A 21109-nucleotide genomic window follows, 5' to 3' on the forward strand; every position below is an offset into this window, starting at 1 on the left:
GGATGGGGACGGTGTTTTTGGAGCAGCCATTGAAATTGTAGAATTGAAAAAAAATGTATTTAATATACAGGAACTATTTTCCGCGGAGGATGAATCATTTGAGGCAACAATACGGTTCATGTGAATTTAAAACTGCATCAGGTGAACAAACACAATAAAAGGAAGTATAACATTTATTAATCAAGAGGCAAAGAAAATTATATTCAGAATGAATAGATCGGTTACACATTTGATGGATGGAGGTAAAATTAAAGTTATTGATTGATGATCAGCTGCCGTCTGTCAGCCGCAGGGCTGCAGCGGGTGCTGGTGGTTTATGGGTAGGTAATAGAACGGGCCCTCTTTGGGGCAGGGATGCCCATGCGAGGGTCTCCAGGTGGAACCGGACCCAGATTTGGGCTCCCTGGCAGCGTTGCCGAGGTGATTGCAGCCGACGGTCAGGTTACGAGACAAAATGATCTTCACCTGAAACCACACCTCCTTTTCCTGAAGAGGAAGACAGGCATGAAACACCGGGGGCAGCGGTTTAGCTTCATGACCGAGAGCGATCCTCCTCACCTCGACTGTAATGCACTGGATCTCATGTTTGTCACCCAGATGTGGAGCGAGGACCCGATGGACCTCCTGGACCTGCACAGAGGAGGGAAGCAGGAAGCTTCAGGTAGAAACGGGGTCAGATTCAGGAAGCAGGTTGAACTCTGACTCCGTTTACACAGACTGGTCGAGAAGGGATGTCAGGGTGGGACGTGACATCCTGATTAAGCTCATTTACATTTAAACACGAAAGTAGAGGGAAAAGTTGGCATAGATGCATCCACAAGAGGGCGGTGACGAGTCGGCAAAAATGGCTCTGAAGAGAGATATTTTTACAGTTATCTTTAGTTCTAAGGATAACTTGTAGGCTTGTTCTTACCTTGTAGGGTCGATCACATGATGGTGTGATGCCAGCATCCTCCAACAACCTGTAGCGAAAACAGAAAGCTCAGCTTCCCCCAATCGGCTTGATGATCGGCGTAAAAGTGAAGCATTCTTGTGTGAACCGACTTCTGGACGTCAAACGTTTGTCTTAGTTTGAGGCAGATCTGGAAGTATCTCAGTGGGGAGTTCATTCCCTCCACGCAAGCTGCACACGCTCCATGTTTCTCCCACTCTGCTCTCCTGTCAACCGACACGCTGATAGATTACTGACAGATTACTGACAGATTACTGTAGAGGAACGCATGAACCTGTTTCTGACCCTCCAGAGACACATTCTATTATTAAATCATTAATTCAAGTATTAAAACTGCCACCAGGTATTCTCTATCCATCAGTCTGAGCAGCTTCTGATGATTTTTTGAAGCAAACAGGAAGTGACAGTACGGGGACTATTTTCAGTGGCATATTAATCTGAATGTTAAGGGGACTGAAACATTTATCTACATCTTTACTTTTTAAGAAAAGATTTCATACCAGAATTGAAAGCTTGATTTTGTTTTCAGCAGGGAGGGCCAGTGTTCCATCAGCTGCTCCTCCAGTTCCTGGATAGAGAATATCAGCCAATCAGCTGTCGGCCTTCAGGGTGCCGTCAGGTTGTCGTGCTCTTGTCTCGACTCACCTCCACGTCTGATGAGAACATCGGCCAACAGCTGCAACATCTGGACGCATGAAGAGGCCTGGAACAGAATGATGTGCACGCGTGTGCAGAGTTGTAGGCAAAGATTTAACCGTCTTCCAGCTCACCTGAACACACTTCTGTTTGAACGGAGGAAAACATCTAACGACACAAATAATTAGAAAGAGGAAGTTTTATTACCACAAACCGTGAATCGTCCAGTTGTTGACAGTCTGAGGCATCCGACACAGAGTCTCGTTGTCCAGCGACTGCAGACAGACAGGCAGACAGACAGCTTTTAACAAACATGTCAGGTGACTTGATTGTCAACAGGAAGTCAACATCTCTACTTCCTCTCCAACTTCCTTATTCTCCTTTAAACCTCTCAGTCGTTTCTTCTGTCTTTACACCCTTTCCTCCTCCACACTTTCTTTTCTTCTGTTCATTTTGTTGCCCCCCCCCCATCTCTTTTCCTGTCACTATATTTTTACTTCCTGTTTTCTCTACTCCTCCCCTGCTTCTTCTTTTCCTTTTTTGCCCCTTTATTTCCTTGATTACTTTTCAAGATTACTTCCTTCTCACCTCTCTGCTTCTCCCGGTTTCCCCGTTTTCTCTCACTAGGACACACTTTCTTTACCTCCTCATTTCCTTTGACACATCACTTTTTTCTCAATATCCTTTCCTTTTCCTCCCTACCCCATTTTCCTTCCCTAATTCCAATTGTTCTTTCTTTGCATGCCCTTCTCATTTCATATATCCTTTATCTATCTTTACATATTCCGCTGATTGTTTCTTTTCTCATTTGTTCCTTCTTTTTTCATTTTTCCTACTTCCCTTTATCACCCTCTTTCTTTCATTACCTCCTCCTCTATTTATTCAATTCCTTTTCAGCCCCCGTGTCACACTTCCTTGTTTACTTCCTTTCCCATTTTCCTTTTTTTCCTCCCCTTCCCTAACATTGTTGTCATTTTTTCCAACTTCCTACATCTTTCTTGCTTCGTTTCCTCCTACACACTTTCTTTTCTGTCTCACTCCTTTCTCTCACTCCTTCTCAATTTCCATCTTCTGTCTCCTCACTGTTTCCTGCCCCTTTCCTTCAACACCATCTCTCCATTCCATTCATTTTCTTTCCCCTCCTCTCCAACCTCATCTGTTTCCTTCATATTTCTTTCTGCCCCCTAATGCTCAGAATGATGATGACGATGATGAAGCTCACCAGACAGAACCCTCCGGGCCACTGCAGAGTGAAATGGAGACACGTCCAGGAGCAGAATGCTTTTTTTTCCAGGTGGCCATATTTGTAGTCCTCCAGGTGTGCGTCCTGTGCGTTGGTTTGGTCAGGGAGGTGCAGCAGGAGGAGGACAGCAGCGAGCAGCAAGGAACTCATCTCCCCAAAGGTCAGAACTGATCAACCAGAGCCACATTAACATATCATTGACTAAAGCCATTTAAACGTACTTTAACAATTAAATTGTACCTAGTCAATATCTCAGCTCAATATCTAATTGGTTCAACATCACAACTCTCAAGGCTGAACTACCTGAATTATTTAAAATTGATTTTAAAAGAATACATTAACAGAAAATTTAAATATAATGTGTCAAAATTGAAATGAAAAAATGGAAATTCATCCACATGTGCTGGAATTTTAAGAGTGGATTCAAAATAAAACATCACTGATCTATTTAAATTCATGAGAATACTAACACACGAAAATGTTGGAGCATGGATAATAATATTTCCCCTGAAAAAAACCTTTACATGAGAAGGTCCGGTTGAAGGATCCCACCTGTCAGCGTGTCGCTGTTGATGATGACTCGTCCGGTGACTTCTGTCCAGTCGGAGGAGAGATTCAGCAGAGATTGTCTGTTACTGAAGCTGCGAGTCGACACATCCCAGGAGAAAGAGGAAGCAGAACCGAGAGAGAGAGAGAAGTAGTGGTCGGGGCAGAATAAATGTGTTTCAATGTGAACAGAACACCTGACAGGTGTCAGACAGCAAAGGCCCAAGAGAAGATGTGCACCGTCAAAGTTAACAGAATCAGATCTGTTCTCAGTAATGTGCCCTAAAACTAAAATCAATAAATAAATAAATTCAAAAGTTAAATATTCTTTTTAACACACAGCCCCAGTTTTATTTTTATTAACAGTTGTTTGTTCCCTGTGGAGCACAGATAGTTTGGCCCCCTCTGCAGATCATAGTTTGGCAGTGATTCAGAAAAACTGATAGTGTATGTGTGTGTGTATGTGTGTGTGTGTGTGTGTGTGTGTGTGTGTGTGTGTGTGTGTGTGTGTGTGCGTGCGTGCGTGCGTGTGTGTGTGTGTGTGTGTTTGGGTTGTATGCGCATGTCCTTGCCAGGATTACTGAAGCAGAGCAGCTCGTCTCTCTCCGCCACACACATGAATCGCCTTCTGGTAACTAGGACTTGTTTTTCTGTCTGTCGTCTCAAAAATTTGTCTTGTCTGTTTCTCTGAGGTGTCTGGAATCGTTCTGGGGGGGTAAGGGGAAATCAGGAGGGAAAAAAGAGGAGATTTCCGTGCAGCAGGAGGTGAAGGTGAGGTCTGACCTTTGGACTGTACAGGAGTCGTTTGACTCGAGAGCCGGGGCCTGCTGGTATTGTCAGTCTAACCGTCTATATGCAGCCGACAGGATCACATGATCACATGACCTCAGACAGGGTCATACCAGAAATATTCCTCCAGTGCAGAGATAATTTTCTCAACAGCTGGGGGGGGTGTTTCAAATGCTAACCAGACCAATCACGTTCATTAGCAGAATGCTAGCAGAACACAAAGAGTCGCTTTCAGATCAAATCAGAGATCCGTTTCCCTGGAGCCACGTTAACCAGTTGTTAACCAGTTGTTGACCAGTGGTTAACCAGTTAGACTGCTCCTCTCTCTCCACGTTGAGCTTCTGGTTGGTCTGTGTTTACAGAAAGTTCCGGTTCTGGCCAGCCGAGCCTTCAGCAGCTCCACCAGGCAGCTGAAGAACCAGGTACCTGAGGCCCAGAAGCTCTTCCAGGTAAGAGAAGAACGTATGGATTAGTTTGGATCACAACACTGTTGGTTAGTTGGCTTTCTACTTCTTGCTAACATGTTTGCCATATTGTTGTTTCCATGGTTACAGGTAGACAATGGGTTGCCAGTCCACATCAAGGGAGGAACCGGTGATGTCCTACTCTACCGGGCAACCATGATGTTAACTATCGCAGGTAATGTGGGCGGGGCTCCATGGACAGGAAGTTGTTGTCTTCAGATTGGGAGTCATTTAAAAAATAAATGTCTGAGCTAAATGGAGTCCTTTTATTATTGTTTTGGGGTTTTTTTCTTTACATTTTCTTCAGTTGTTTGGAATTAATGCTACGATGCTAATTAGCCTTGAGGCTAGGTTATGTATTTGTGCGTGTTCTCCACAGGATCCGGCTACTCCCTGTATTGGCTCCTCATCGCCTCCATGCCCCAGAAATAACTCAGAAAGGAAACCCCCGTGGGCTCGGTCTATCGCATGAAGAGCATCACTATGATCTGTCTGTAATGTTTGTTCTGTAAATAAGATCTGATTCCTTTTGACTTCCTTTAAGCAGCTTTAAAAAATTGTAATTCATTGCCTCCAGAGATTTGATTTGGTTTTTGTTGATGACAAAACAAGAAGAAACAGTAAATGAAATGTTTTTTAAAAAAAGGTATGCACAATAAAAGTGATGATCTATTAAATTAATCTCTTCAGATCTGAAGGTGTTTTCTCCATTTTTTATCACGTTTTAAAGTCCGGTATTTCAGAAAAAATTAGATATGGTTTTACAGAAATGTGGTGCAATGTTAGAAATAATGTTAGAAAAATGTTTCATTAATGTCAAATTTTTTATTTTTAGGGCTGCAAGACGCATTAAGGCTTTAAAAAAATATATAAGTAAATACACACAGACCGGTGAAAAGTTGGATTTGATCAAAGATCAAATGATTTCTAGTGACAATAAATAAAGTGCATTAAAGATTTCAGACAGATATGAGTCCTTAAACTGTACATTCCAAAAGGTCGATAAGGTTCAGGATTAATTCAGATCACTCCACTCAGCAAAGAGGAAGAGGAGTAGGAAGAGGTGCTTTTAAATCCAGTGATATGAACTGAAGCGTACGAGAGATAAAAACATGCAGTTTCTCATGAAAACGTTAAAAGATCCCAAAACAGTGAATCGAGAACAGATGTGGTGTCATTAGAATATTTTATTTAATCGCATGATGTATTAGTGGGAGGCGTCTGATCTCCAGACGTGACGCAGACGACAGCCAGAGGAGAACATGTGTAACAATGGCGCCATCTTCTGGCTAAAACGGTGAACTACAACTCTTACACAAAAATTTACTTCAGGTGAATTGGTCGGTTCTACATTGTCCGTAGGTGTGAGTGTGTGCATGAGTGTTTGTCTGTCTTTCGTGTGGTTCAGCGATGTGCTGTCAATGTGTCCAGAGCCTCTCCCGCCTCATGCCTGTAAATCCGCTGGGATTGGCTCCAGCAACCCCTGTGACCCACGACAGCAGGGGAAGCGGTAGAGAAAATGAATGGATTTTCATTTGTGCTACTGGTGCACAAATGATAATTAAATCTAATCTAATTAAATGATTCATGATTCTTCGTAAATATTTCTGTTGTTTCCTGCAGATTTCCCAAAAAACGTCCATCATCTTCTGTTCCATCCAAACAGGAACATCCGGCATCTTTATCTCAGGAAGCGGATACTCATCTTATGATCGATGTCCACCTTTTCCAGGGACTGAGAACAAAAGAGAATAATTTATATTTCACGGTACATTACGTACTCTTCCTATAAGCCTTTTGTTAATACGATCACGTCTAGTGGAGTCATCCACCTTCCTGAACTCGTCGAAGGAGATGGCGTCGTCCCTGTCCAGGTCGGCCTCCTGAATGGCTCTCTCAGCGATGCTTTCCAGCTGCTCCTCTGTGACCCGCAGCCCCAGCATCGCCCGCAGCGCCTGAGAACCAGCCAATCAGGGATGACGCTTGAAAAGAGCCTAAGCTCAGGAGTACCTCAGGGGTCAAGTCCGAGCCCCGAGTTCTTCTAATTGATATTTATCTGAGCAGTGAAGGCTCTAGCAGAACACACCTGGAAAAGTTCTGCTCTGGAGATCTTCCCATCTCCATCCTGATCATACAGCTGGAAGGCAACTGAACACAAAAGGGTTAAACGGATCGTTTCACCAGGATCATCAGGCAGAAGCTGAACTTTAAGGGTTGAACTGACATTTCAGTTTGCCGGTGCTACTGCTGGCCGGCGCCTGCAGGACCCCCCCTCTGGCATGGTTCTTGTCAGTCGGACGGAAGTGAGCCAGGATCCGAACAAAGGAGGCAAAGTCCAAAGTTTCCTTTCTGGAGAGAGAAGACAGAAATGCAAACTCTGGAAAACTGAGACTGAACCCAGAACCTCACTTTCCCCCATCCCTCCTGGATTCAGTTCTACTTAGTTGAATAGGATTTTATTGGGATGGAATTCCGGGGTTGGCCACCAGGGGGAGTGTTGATGGTGCGGGTGTTGAGCTCTCAGTTCAGTAGGGACCAGAAGAATAAACACCTCAACGTTACCTGTGGTGTCATTTATTGTTTCTTACAGAATACATTTAATTTAATTAATAAAGCCGGGGTCCGTAACAATAACTTAAAACACTTTTCAGTGACGTTTTTTCTTGAATGTGACTAAATTAGGCCTACATATCAACATTTCGTTGCCAATACGGAGGGATTGCCTGCACGTTTGTGCGATTGCAGTACAAAAGAAGAAAGGAGAGGATACTGCTGCTAGTTGTGTTGTAAACTGAGAGATAATAAAACGTGAAAAACCATTCATGGATGGTGATTCCATAAAGGATTCATTCATTAAAATAACGAGAACAAAACAGAGATAATACAGGAAATTAAAGGTGTGCTTCTCTCTGCAAAGACGGTGATGGAAATGACATACAACATCACCAATCAGCAAATCAAGAACATTAATTCAACTCCAAGGCTAATGGCCAATATAGACACTGACATCCTGTTGTTTCCTACATATAAGGCTTATTTTATTATATTATTTTTTTGATATGATTTTTTGGTTTGATTTGACTTTTTTGGGTCCAATTTGGCTCTTTGAACGTTTAATGTTGCCGACTCCTGGTCTAGCTCTTTTTGACCCAGGTTTCCGTTGTTGTGAGTAAATCGAGGTGAAGACAGAAGCGAGCTTCAGTACCCTGGAGGGAAGAAAGCGCTGATGATTCTGTCTCCGATGGGATTGAAGTCCAGTTTGGGCAGAGTGCTCAAGTCCTCCGGCCTGAAGCAGAGACAGCTGTCATCTGGGAGAAAGGCTTCTGATATCAGTTCTTAGTGTGGTGTGTTTAAGGGCCACTTTTGGGCCCGGTAAAGACAAATATGTGTCATTATTTGTTCAGTTTGTGTTTATAAATCTATTCCAAAGTTGCTGTCGGTCAGATGAGGTTATTTTATCGTGTTTTTCTTTAAATGATGTGCACAACCAACCGCAGCTGTCCAGTCTGGTCTTTGTCCAGAAACTCAAACCTCTCGTGAAGTCGAATGATGGCGGCAGTAGAGACTGAAACACAAATGACAGGGAACATCTGATAGATCTCCAATCGATCGATCAGAACCTCCTGGATGTCAGGGTGTAGAACATTAATGTGATGCTGCCAGGCTTTAATGTGAGCGTTCACATGTTTACTGTGTTTACTGGTTAAAACCTCCAGTGTTCTTATCAGCCAGACACACACAGAGAGAGAGAGAGAGAGAGAGAGAGAGAGGGAGAGAGGGAGAGAGAGAGAGAGAGAGAGAGAGAGAGAGAGAGAGAGAGAGAGAGAGAGAGAGAGAGAGGGAGAGAGAGATAAACAGCAGCTGAAACAAAATTGATGAACACCGGCTGTGCTATCAGACACACACACACACACACACACACACACACACACACACACACACACACACACACACACACACACACACACACACACACACACACATTTCAGGACGTTTAAAAGTCAGGTGTAACATTCTGAATTTAAACAAACCCGAGACTCGATGAATTCATCTGTGACGTCAGTTTGTTCACCTTTACGCAAACAGAGGCTGTTTCAGCAACCAGTGGTTGTTTAATGTTATTCTAAAGAGGTCGACGGAAAAACTCAAGATATTTGAAAGATATTTTGAGAGATATTTTTGGTTAGTTGAATTTTTTTGTTAATTATCAAATAATTCCGGAAATGTAATGAACTCACGTCCTGTTTCCTGCATGAGCTCCTGCGCATTTGGGATCCTGTTCATGCGGGATTTGGTGGACCCCATCCTGCGGGACAACGGGGCAGCAGTTTAATCCTCAAACGGTCTAAACACCGCAGTCCCAGAACTGGACTGACGCTCAGCCAATCAGAACTCACCTCACAGGTAGTGGGCGTGTCCAAAACGGACACGCTGCAAGGCTGTAAAAAATCTATTTTATATTGGGGGTAATATAAAATTGACTTTTATTATTATGTGTGCAGCTATGTATGGTTATAGTTAGCGTCTAATAATGTTTTAGGATAAAACACAAATCAAAAATGTACAATATGATAACGTTATAATCAGTGACGTGCAGTCAGGGTAGGCAGGTGAGGCACGGCCTCACCTGGCATCTGAAAGAAAAAAAATTAAAAATGGAAGAAATTAAATAAAAGGTTATATTTATCCAGTGATGCGTATTATACAGTTATTTTCTATTTAACATCACCAATTTTAGGTTATTTTCACTCAAAATCGCTGAATTTTCACATTTACCGCTGAAATAAGGAGCAGAGACCTGCGGTGAGGCACCTTTTTGTTTGTATGTTAAATACAAAACATAAATATTTGCGAATGTGTGGAGATCAATTCTTCCCAGGATGACTACCCGGATGTTAAGTGTTGCTGCCCTCTGCTGTCAGCAGTAAGCCTACTGGCTGCTGTTTGTAGTTTTTAATCAGTAAGGAAGTCACATGAGCTTCTTTTCTCATCAACAGGAAGTCATGCGATTTAAAATCACCAAATATTTAAAAACTTAAGACAAAAGTTTCATCCTTTTACACAGCTGCACGTTACAACTTCTTTAATCTGTTTTCGAAAATCGATCTGAGATCAGATATTGTGTCCTCTCCTGACTCAGTCAGGGTGATCAATCTGCAGCCTGCATCCCAGTAGCGTTTGCCCCCGTTTCTCCCCTCTTGATCCAAAGCCATCTTGTTGCTTCTCTGCAGGTTTAGTTGTAGATCTACGTAAATGCCTGCTGTTTCTGCCTCCCCAATGACTTCCAGCCGTGTGAAACCCCTCAGCCCACATCGAGGTCTCCAGCTTTGCCTCCTGCACTCCTCCACAGCTCCTGGTACTTGGCTCACTTCCTCTTCCTCTTCCCAGGGCTCCAGCATGATCATCTGATCGGGTGGAATCTGAGACAATGATCATGTCTGGGTGAAACCTGGTTTATGTAAAAACAAATATCAGAGCGAAATTCAAATGTCTTGTTTGGTTTTTTTTGCATCATCTCGTTTCTTTCTGCAGCCACAAGATGCTTTATGATATTTATGTAAATGCTTGTTATCCGTTTGTTGTCAGTAATTCATATTTATTCAGTTTTATTATTATGCACGTGTTATCCCTCATTCTCCGACTGTCAATCACCTTGAAATGGTGCTGCAAGTTTAAATGATGCAGCCTGGAAGCCTGGGATGCACATGTTCCCAATACATCAAAGGGAAATCTTTGATTTGCAATTGTTGTTGTGATTGTTGTTGTTGTTGTTGACTTTTAGCTGTGAGGTTTCTGTCTTTCTCTGTGACAGAAGCAGATTTAAAACCGTTCGAACACAAGCAGGAGTGTTCCTTGTTACTCTGTCCTCTCTGGATCCGCCCACCTGTCACCTGTCACCTGCCATACCAAACATATTTCCAATTCCACGCTCCCTGGGAAAACCCCACACCCATGGGGGGAGGGGGTGTGAGTTCTGAGAAATGGCTTCTTCCTCAAGCTTTGAGCTGGAACAATTAGACACTAACTGTACTGTCAATCATACATGGATGCACACATAATAATAAACGAGTATTGATAATAACACATCCTTCATCTTCAACACATGTTGTTTGCAGGACCGACGCTGCTTTCGCGTATTTGTGTGGAAAGTTCGCTCCCCCCCGTGTCCGTGGAAAGGCCGGCAGGTGTTTCCGGAACCAGGTCCAGGTACAAAATGTTGAGTCGAACGGATATTTTAAAAACGCAACTTTTTTGTTGCGTTTACGCCTTCCGTCCACACGACAACGCGACTTTTTAAAAACGCTGACGTCTTGCCGGCGACGAAAACCGCTGTGACGTCATATTTATAGGCCCGTGTGTTGTGACAACAAAACACGGAGGATTCCTATTGGATAAAATTCGACTCAATACTGCCACCACATGGTTTGGCATGCTTATAGCAGTCTTCGAAAACGCACTGGTGCGTTTACGTGTGGACGGAGATTTTTTTTTTAAAAAACGCTGTCGTGTGGACGGGAATCGTTTTCGATGCGTTTTTTAAAAAATCCGTTTTTAAAAAAATCCGTTATCGTGTGGACGGGGCCTAACTTTTTTTTTTCCACATTTTTTCTTTACAATTCTTATTTTTGTTTCCAACGTCTTTAATTCTGTCTGTGTAGACCGGAAGTGATCCTAAATGCATCTTTTAATTGACATCGGCTTTATTATTATTATTATTATTATTATTATTATTATTATTATTATTTTTATTATTATTATTATGGCAAAAAATAGTTTGAATTCAAATAGACAATTTAAATAATGAGAATTTATGTTTTTTTTGGTTTATTCAACATGATTTAAAGATGTTGACTTCCAGATGAGTTTTATTGACTCCGTCTTTTTTTTTTTCCTTTCGGCTTTTTCCTTCAGTGGTCGCCGCAGCTAATCAGTTGCCTCCATCCAACCCTGTCTTCTGCATCCTCTTCTCTCACACCAACTACCTTCATGTCCTCTTTCACTACATCCATAAACCTCTTTGGTCTTCCTCTAGGCCTGCTGCCTGGCAGTTCAAAACTCAGCATCCTTCTACCAATATATTCACTATCTCTCCGTCTCCTTCTCTCCGTGAGTTTTATTTACTCCATTCACTGTAAATACATAATTTATGCATTATTATTACCAGTGACGTGAGGTTCATGGCTGGTGAGAGACTAATTTCTACGTAATTAAATTCACCAACACATGAACCTACAGTGTAGATTATTCATAATTTAATAAGCAACACTGAGTGGGTTATTTTTAAAGTCTGATAGCGGAATTATTTACACGTATAAACTGAAAAACACAAATAAGCACATTTGATTAAAAAAAACGTTGTTATGTTGTTACCTACATGTTGGTTTGTATGTTACGTTTACTTATAAATGAAGGCCCTGCGCCGCTCCTTCTGAACAAAAGCAGCGGGGGGGAAAAATTGAGTTCAGATGTGTAATCCTCCATTTTTGTGGTGAGGCAAGGCGAGCGGAAAATAAATGAATGGATGTAGTTAATGATGTCTGAATGGAGCCCGATGGAACTGTTCGCGCCAATTGTGTCGGCGCCCCATTCATTGACAATGTGACCGCTCTCTTTGGCGGGGTGTCTGTACTGCAACCACACAACGGTCGATGAGGCCAGAAAACAGCGCTTTGACGTTTCCTGTATTGCATATATTTTCTGAATAAAACCGAATATAATGTAATTCAATATGTTAATCCTTGCTTGTTATATTGTAGCCGTTTAAATTATAGGAAATTGTATTATCATTGATCATTGGTCCTTGCAGGGTTCAATAAATCAATAAAAGATATAAATTACATGTTCATGCATGTATATTTAATATAGATACATACATATATGTTCGTGTGCGTGAGTTACATAGGATGATTAGTGTCACTGGAAAAAAACAAGGTCTATGTTGTGAGACAAAAGTCAGGTTCGCAAGACGTCATCACAGCAGCACCACCGGCTTCATTCTCACGTCTGGATCGGAAACGCCTCATCATTGATGACGTGTTGTTACTGTGCGTCAGGTGGAGCAAACAAAGCAAACACGTCACCTGTAAATTAAAAATGACATGTGTGTGTTTTATTATTTAATACTGTCTGAGCAACAGAGCCTGAAAATAAGTTTCTCAGAAATTAAAATCAACTTTGTTCGGCGGCACCAGTTCTAAATGTTCCCGGACTTGAGGTCTCTTTCCGGTTGGATCCACTGTGAAGTAATTACGACGCAAACTGTCAGCAATCGGAACGCTAATGAGATCAATTCAAGGGATATTGACACGATTGGCAGCGCACCGAGCTGTTTCATCCATTTTAACACATCTGGGACCAGCCGGTGTTTCCGATCACCCATTGATCCGGACCACTAACCTGTGACACCTGGTGAATGGAGCTCCAGTGTGTCACCTGGTGAATGGAGCTCCAGTGTGTCACCTGGTGAATGGAGCTCCAGTGTGTCACCTGGTGAATGGAGCTCCAGTGTGTCACCTGGTGAATGGAGCTCCAGTGTGTCACCTGGTGAATGGGGCGCTTAGTGTTTCGGCGCACTTGTGTGCCAAACGTCATCAGTCACGTCGTTTGTCCACGTCTGACGCGGTCTCCGGAGCAGTGCTTCACATGGGGACGCCCACCGAGTCCGGGGCGTGTGTCGGAGCGCCGGGACAAATCGGACATCACTTCTCGGAAGCTGAGCTGTCCGTCTGACCTCCATCGTAGTCAGGCTGCAACAAACATGACCATCGATCGATGAATCAAGCAGTGAATCAATCGGTGAATCAATCGATGAGTCAATCGGTGAATCAATCGGTGAATCAATCGGAGAATCCGGCTCTGTTTAGAGAACAGGGATCGCCTTCCGCGATTACCTCCGATTCAGGTAAATACTCATGGTGTTTTTCAGGTGGGGACGCGGTGTTGATGAAACCCACACCTGCTGCAGTTTTTGCAGTTTTGTGCTGGCTTTTTCTCTTGGGGTGGAGGTTACGGGGCTCCTCTTCCTAGTTCAGGAGCCCTGATACAGAGATGCATGGCTTGCACTTCAAGCTTTTTATTCCTATTCTCCACCGAAAACAAAAAAACAACCTCACCGAACTCACCCAGAACGAAGCTCGACAAGAAGACGGACGAGCCCCTAATTCATGTTCCACCCAGTAGTGATGGGAATTCTGGCTCTTTTTAGAGACCTGTTCATGTTCTGCTGCTGTGTTCGTAACTGCCGGTCCCCCCCCCCTCTGCCCAGCGCAGTGAGACTGAGACCCGTTACCTTGGTGACCGGCTCTGAGACCCGTTACCTTGGTGACCGGCTCTGAGACCCGTTACGTTCGCGTCGCCCAGTCTAGGAGTACTTGAGCCATAACACGAACAGGCCCCATCTTCCCCAAGTCCCAAGAAGCCACCAGGAAGAAATGTTGAAGTATATAAGGAAAATCAGTTTTTATTAACAAGAGCTAAATATCAAACAATATGTTGAGCTCACTTCAGGTTGGACTAATGCCAAAATTACAAACAAAACTATCCTATCTGTAAAAGAATGATAATTAACCTAATAGAAAAACAAATGACAGGATCTAACCTTCCTAACTAAATTAAACAGGAGAAAAGAATCGCCAAATAAACAGGCAGTCCAACCCTACTTCTGTTTTGTATGACCAAGTAGTTCATACAAAACGGCATGTGGCTGGTTGGAAGATGGAGAGGATGACACCCTGCTGCCTGACACCCTGCTGCCACCGAAGGTCGAAGGACTGTCGTCTTCCATAGTCATATGCTTGGTAATCATCGTCGGGCGATGGCACAAGCCAATTTGCAATATCTGCATACCACATTGGGCTTACAGAAAACAGGGACAAGGGAACAAACCCAACACACGCGACGCTAGTCGTCACAAGAGTTTGCATGTTTTCTCCGTGTCTCCATGGGTTCTCTCTGGGTTCTTCGCCTTCCTCCCACCTCCAAAAACATGCGCTTCAGGTTACTTTGCCGCTTCCAAATGGACTGTAGGTATTTCGGCGCACTTGTGTGCCAAATGTCATCAATCACGTGGTTTAATCAGTATGGTGAGGGTTCATAAACGTTTAAATTACTGTAAATAATAAGATAGTTTTTCGCTATATCGCGGAATTCGTTATTCGCGTGTGGCTCCTGGAACGCATTAACTGTGAGTAATGAGGTCGCACTGCAGTTACAACCCTTAACAACATGCACTTCTTTATTCATTCTTCATGTAAAATTTGGTTGAGTGGTTGAGTTAAAGTTAAAACCAAGGAAACCAGTTTGTTCAGTGAAATCCTGAGACATTCAGGTTGAAGATCTTGATGGTGAATCTCATCATTGTCTAACTCGCTATACTGGTCAACTCCCAATTAAACAGACTAACTTTGTGCAAAAAAGGTAGAAATTCTAGCTTGTTAAACCTCACTTTTTGTTAAAGTATCTGAGGAATGCGGTTGTGTAACTGTGCCATTGTTTCCAGAGACAAATGAGACGTGACACTCTGGAGTCCAGCTTCCAACAGCAGAGACCGTGAGGAGGAGGAACATCCCACTGAGGCTGGTAATGAGAGAGAAAATTCCAGCTCCGCACAGCAGAGAAGGAAAAAAGAAAGTCCCGACTGGATGAGTGACTTGTGAGAATGAGACTTGTTTACCATGTTGACATATCTCAGATCACAAATCTCTCAAGTCCCCAAAATGTCCCAACATCTGCTGACCAGAAATCGAGACCCTTGATGAAGAACCAAAAGATTCCAGATGTCGACATTCTGTACATCAAATGCTGCCAGTCGTGATCAGATTGTGAAGTCATGGGACCAGGTTCTGTTTAGGGCTCAGCTGATATCAGCTCAGTTTCAATAGCATCAAATGAAACCAGGAAAATCCAAAACTGAACCAGCAGCAGCATGACAAGAATCACAGAAACAGGAAACGGCCTGTGATGGAACCAACCAACAGGGGGCGATCAAGATATTTGGATTTACTTGGGACTTGAAGAACTCTATTTCAGCAGCTAATACTGACTGAATTGACGATTGTGTCTCTGCTTTCCTTCTCTGGACCAACTTCAAGGACGAAATGTTTACTTCCTGTCTTAAATATCCCGAAACGCCAAGTTCCAATCGGGGACATGCTAATCATCCCATTATCCAGGCAAGACTTTCCTTTCTCATCTGAGGTGTCTCTTGATGGCCTGAGGAGACAACATCAAACTACTGTGTTGAATCAAAGGAGCCGTGGTAATGCTTCATAACAACAACAACAACAACAACAACAACAAAAATAACAACAGCGAGGTTGTGAGTTACAAACCTGTTCCCTTTCAGTCTTACAAAGGTGGCAGGAACTCCTCACCTGAGTTCAAACACACCTCATGATGTAACATGGCTCTGCCTTTTGTGTAGAGCCATCCATCCATCCATCCATCCATCCATCCATCCATCCATCCATCCACCCATCCATCCATCCATCCATCCATCCATCCAGCCATCCATCTACAGACGCAATAAAAAGGATGTTCTTAAAAATTCAAAAAAGTTTCTCTAGTCTTAAAATAATTTTATTATAACAATTTTTTGACTATTAAAGTGTATGGTGTATGGAATTTAGAAATTATTATTCTATGTCTATCCTTCAACCTAAAAATTGGATCTTTGAAAGACAGGATTTCATTTTATGATGGTAATATTATTATTGTTATTATTATTATTATTATTATTATTATTAGTATTATTATTACTATTATTATTGTTATTATTACCATTATCATCATCATTATTATTAGTATTGTTATTAATAATAATGATGATGATGATGATGATTAAAAAACAACCTATTTTCAAGTGCAGAAAGAATTAATTGAAGAATCAGTTTCTCTGAAAATGTTTCTTTAATTTAAAAACATTCTCACAATATTTTTCTTCATGTTTTATGGAATGCAGTTGTTTGCAAGACCAAAAGCTGGAAATGGGAAATTTTATGTTCCATTGTCACGAAAGAGGAAATTATGGGCAGCAAATGCTTTTGTTTTTATGTAATGGGATTCTTTCCAGCTGAATCTGTATCGACAGAATATTTGACCTTCCAAACCAAACACAGTTAAAAGCTCTATTTTTGTTCTTCCTCTTGTTCTAAGAAATGAGAGGGAGAGAAAATGAGCCACTGCACAAACAGTAAAAATTTACTATACAGGTAGTCTTCAAGATATGAACATCGACTTACGAACATTTGCAGATATGAACTACTGCATGCCGCCATGTCTGACTACTGTAGTTCTCCTTTCTGCCACAACTCCCTCCAAGCAGTGTAACATTAACACTCCATAGATTAGGATTTCACATTTCAAGTCAAAATATCAGACAAAATGAACAGTTTACTCTGATGTTGGACTTCATGTGGCTTTCCTGTCGACGGGTCATCTGCAGCATTTCGTCCTTTTCTCTTTGTGAACTTCTGAGCAGGAAATGAATGCACAATGTATTTATGTAAATGAGAATGTTCACGAACATCAAGACTGCCAACAACTTGGGTAAAGTTAGAGCCAGCAATTTAGCCTACAGGCTTCCTGTAGGAAAACTGTCACAACCTGCCTGTTATTTCACATTATTTTTAAACTATTGAAATTGAATTAAAAAACGACTTAGAAAACATTTCAGCATATGAACAACCTATCTGTATCTAACAAAACAAAAATTCATGATCTTCCTGCAAGTTGCAGAAATTTCCATGCAGGTAACTGAGAGGAAACTTTATGTTATCTGTAACTGAAGGGTGATTTCTTTTGAGTAACAAACTCTCTGGTTGCACAGCTTCAGTCCAATGGTTTTGGTTTCATTATCACATGTTTTCGGACCCCACCCTCGTTTAGTAGGTTGCACATTCCTAGAAACAAAGGACAGGGACAGAAATGTCGTGTCACACACTTATCTCTGACCACCCTTCCTGCATGACCTTTGCTGCTCTGTAAAAGCACTCCAAATATATTGTAAAATTCCCTTTTTGCCCCACTGTGTGTCTTTTGAGCGCTGAAAGGTTTGCTATTTCTCTGTGTGGTCAAAATGGACGATATGTTGACAGGTTGGAAATACTTTCATCTCCATAACCTGGTCTTCAGGGAACTTCCTGGTTTCCTGTTTTTGGTTTTGATGGTTTCTGCTTTGAAATCTAGAAACTGGCTGCTGCTTTGATCGGTTGGACAAGGATTCAAAGGAAATGCAGGGAAGTTGCTGATGAACATGTAGCAGTGAGGTGACATCACTGTCAAGACGGTGGCACTGCAGAGCAGCCGCCGTAATCCAATAATTGATAATCCCAACCACCCCCCCAACAAGTTGCGCCCTGCCTATTAGCATCTTCAGAGGAATGACCAATAACTTTTTAACACGAGCTGCAAAGCGGTGACAGCGCTACCCACTGCGCCACCCTTAAAAACTTTTCAGTCAATTTTATAATTTTTCATCTGAATCTAATCCTGAACTTCAGCATGTTTACTGTCCATCAAGGACAGAGGAGATACTTCCTGTTTGCTTTTGGCGATTGCAGGATGTTTACTCTATTTTTTTCTAAAAGCCTAAAAAGGTGAGTGAGCCACTCACTGTTGTTTGAGGGGGTGAAATGTTTAGATGTTGTCACTTCCTGAGTGCCGTAAACGTCACCAAGTATTGTCAACACATTCCGGAAAGTTGGCTGCAAATGTATTTTCACAATTATTCAGGACGTTTGTGGATTTTTTTTTCATCTTCTGTCTCCGTGAAAGTCCCTGTCAGATGGATGCAACCAAAACTTCAAATGTAAAGTTATCATGAGTCACCAAACACCACATGACATGTGGCTGAATTTCGCTGCCAATATAAATACTGAGGAAACGTACCATGTTCACAGTGAAGCATGACAACCTGCGGGTATGAATCAAGTCAACAACAATCAGGGTCACACAGAAAGTTCCCTCCTAAATCTCCCTGATGCTTCAACTCAAACAAACTAGAGATAAAGAGTGTTTCTATGCAATGCAGGAAATGCCACAGGTTTATCAGATAGTCTAATTAATTACACAATCTTCATCAATAGCTGCCACTTGTATTTCCCACAATGCAATCATTTGACAGTTGCAACCGGGGAAGTTAGCCAACGGGGCTTCTTGTCAGAAAGTCCGCGATGCTTTCTGTCAAAAAACAAACAAACAAACAAAAAAACACCTGACAGGTGAGGTTGGGTGCTTTTACTGTGAAGTTTGAGTCTCACATGGTGATATTTAACATTTCGATGGAGGTTGGGCACAAAACTACTCGACATTTATATAAACGTGGTTCGGATGATGAAATAAAAACTGGTGATGAATATTTACTGGTACATAAAAATGTTTTGCTAGGTTTATTGATATCATACGTTCTAGATTACAATACATGGATGGAACTCTCTGGAAACCCGTGTGGTAGCATAGCACACAGGTTTTCTTATGAAAAGAAAACCTTGAATTTGTGAACTAAATTTTAGCTTGTATACTTACATGATATCTCATCCATGCTCTTAGATGACATCCCTGATAACTGTATCAGTTATCAGTGATGTCAATACTACTACGTCACAGTATTTCCCTTTAGCCTATTGATCTGTTGAAGGGAAATACTGCGAAGAAGAAACCGGAACCTGTTTGTTTGGCCTCGTCAGGGTCACATCTGAGTCACATCGTGACTCAGGCTTTCGCTAATGGCAGCTGATCCTGATTTACCTGAGATTACCTCAGCTTCACTTTCACTGAGTTGAAGTCCTTTCCTTGTATCGGCAGCTATTAAAAAGTAACGCACACTTCTTGCAGGAATGCAGGGACTTCACCTTCAAAGGAAAGTGAAAGCATTTTTCTGGTCGATCGCAGAGGTGCCAGCTTTTTAGAGGCGGAGTGTCACTTGTGGTAAATCACAACCTAACTTCAGTAAAGATCCTGCTTCACAGCGTAATGGGAAACAAATCTGGTCCGACGGGGAAATGTGAAGAGACAGAAGTATTCACCTCCCTGCTGTCCCTCTAGCTAAATCGGGGGAACCTGTCCCCCAGACTCAGCTCCGGTGGGCAATCATTGCCGGTGATGGGGTTGTCACTTCGGATCACAGGGTGACAATGAAGACACCGACCCACCCGGAGGAATGCCAGGTCACCCGGCAGGAGGGGAGCAGCCTGGGAGTCAATGACGTGTCAGAGTCTATGAACTCAGTTTCACTGCAGCGACGTGATTCCTCCGACAGAAAGCTTCATGCTTTCACTTGTTCACCCTTTTTTAAGCATAGTATGGAACCAGAAGATGTGTGTGCTGAAGGACACGGGGACCAGAACCTCCGTCAGAAACAAACTGGACATCATCAAAGTTCAAATGCAGACCTGCTAACGCCAACATTCACACAGACGAGACAATAACACATCTCAGACACACGCCGAACCTTCATGCTAACCGGTGCTATCTACCCCATATGGTGTGCTAGCCCTGGCACCAACCACCAGGGCTAGCATAGCTTAGCATAAAGTTGCAAGCAGAGGAGAAACAACTAGCATGGCTCTGTATCCATTTATTTATTAGGATTACAGAAAAACTTGGCTTGGAAAGAAATGTTGGTGCAGCCTGGATAACCGATTCAGGAGTTGTGTTTGTACTTCCTTAAAGATTGTGAGAAAATACATTTTTCAGCATAATCCTGAAGTAAAGCAAAACTTATGAAGAAATGTCCACAAAGAAATGTGGATGTTAGAAAAACTAGAACACAGAACAAACTTAGGTGTCACGACAAAGTTCAAACTTCAGCAGGGAATTCCTGGGAAGTCCTCATTCACTCATTACCATGCCGATGGAAAGTCAAGTGGTATTTCTCATAAACAACTAAACAACGCCTTACAGATCCAAGAGTCTGGAAGCCGCTAGATCCCAAACTGGTTTGAAAAGACTTTAAGTTTACACTGAAACCGCCCATGTAGCCACGTAGTTAAAAATGTTGTTGTGGTTCGTGAACTTTTCATGTTTTCATGCGCCGCTGGGCAAGATCAACAATCTTTTCTGCTTGTGTCACAGCAACAAAGCTCTGCAGGAAGCTGATCTCATTTAGCGAAGCCTCCATGCTCGCTATCGCTTCAACATCCACTTCAGATGGCATGCACGTTAGCGCTTTTAGCTCAGAGGACCACGCACCTTTGGAAAGGGTGTTTGAGTCCTACTGTGACAAAATCAGAAATTATTTACAAAACAGAAAACTAATAAATGTGAAGTTCAAGGAATGACTTGCTGATTTTTATAGTGGTTGGATCTGGAATCACATCACTGGTTAAAATCTCCTTTCTTTGCTCTCTCCTTCAGACAAAGTGGAGCACCAGGGAACCAGCAGCTGGGTTGCAGGTCTGTAGTCGGCCCCGTTCAGGTGGAGGCCTGCAGAGCCGCATAGCTGAGAGGAGCTGAGGCGTGATGAGACACGCAGCACCTGAA

General features: G+C 42.5%; 3 protein-coding genes across 8 annotated transcripts; 1 reads left to right on the forward strand and 2 right to left on the reverse strand.

Moving 5' to 3' along the window:
• Positions 1-120: 120 nt before the first annotated feature.
• rnaset2l (ribonuclease T2, like) lies at positions 121-3804 on the reverse strand. The gene is made up of 9 exons (XM_068318238.1): positions 3384-3804; positions 2811-2998; positions 1796-1863; positions 1598-1655; positions 1453-1520; positions 1045-1158; positions 914-962; positions 559-630; positions 121-486 (listed from the first exon to the last, which is right to left on the reverse strand). Exons 2-9 carry the CDS (start codon positions 2979-2981, stop codon positions 283-285), a joined length of 804 nt encoding a protein of 267 aa, XP_068174339.1. The 5' UTR covers positions 2982-2998; positions 3384-3804; the 3' UTR covers positions 121-282.
• A 120-nt stretch (positions 3805-3924) lies between these two features.
• cox7a1 (cytochrome c oxidase subunit 7A1) lies at positions 3925-5311 on the forward strand. Its single transcript, XM_068318245.1, has 4 exons — positions 3925-4008; positions 4529-4615; positions 4721-4805; positions 5010-5311. The coding sequence occupies exons 1-4, from the start codon at positions 3934-3936 to the stop codon at positions 5060-5062; spliced, it is 300 nt and encodes a 99-aa protein (XP_068174346.1). The 5' UTR covers positions 3925-3933; the 3' UTR covers positions 5063-5311.
• Positions 5312-5436: 125 nt separating this feature from the next.
• chp2 (calcineurin-like EF-hand protein 2) lies at positions 5437-9024 on the reverse strand. Of its 6 annotated transcripts, none has more exons than XM_068318240.1 (7): positions 8869-8998; positions 8123-8253; positions 7836-7916; positions 6855-6979; positions 6717-6778; positions 6463-6585; positions 5440-6365 (listed from the first exon to the last, which is right to left on the reverse strand). In XM_068318240.1, the coding sequence occupies exons 1-7, from the start codon at positions 8896-8898 to the stop codon at positions 6312-6314; spliced, it is 606 nt and encodes a 201-aa protein (XP_068174341.1). In that variant the 5' UTR covers positions 8899-8998; the 3' UTR covers positions 5440-6311. The 6 variants fall into 6 exon arrangements, with proteins under 6 accessions (XP_068174344.1, XP_068174340.1, XP_068174345.1 ...); XM_068318242.1 differs by having other exon boundaries at positions 5441-6365; positions 8123-8195; positions 8869-9024; XM_068318239.1 differs by having other exon boundaries at positions 5438-6585; positions 8869-9001.
• Between the last annotated feature and the right edge of the window lie 12085 nt (positions 9025-21109).

The sequence above is a fragment of the Antennarius striatus genome, chromosome 6 (assembly GCF_040054535.1).
Source record: "Antennarius striatus isolate MH-2024 chromosome 6, ASM4005453v1, whole genome shotgun sequence".
NCBI classification, from domain to species: domain Eukaryota; kingdom Metazoa; phylum Chordata; class Actinopteri; order Lophiiformes; family Antennariidae; genus Antennarius; species Antennarius striatus.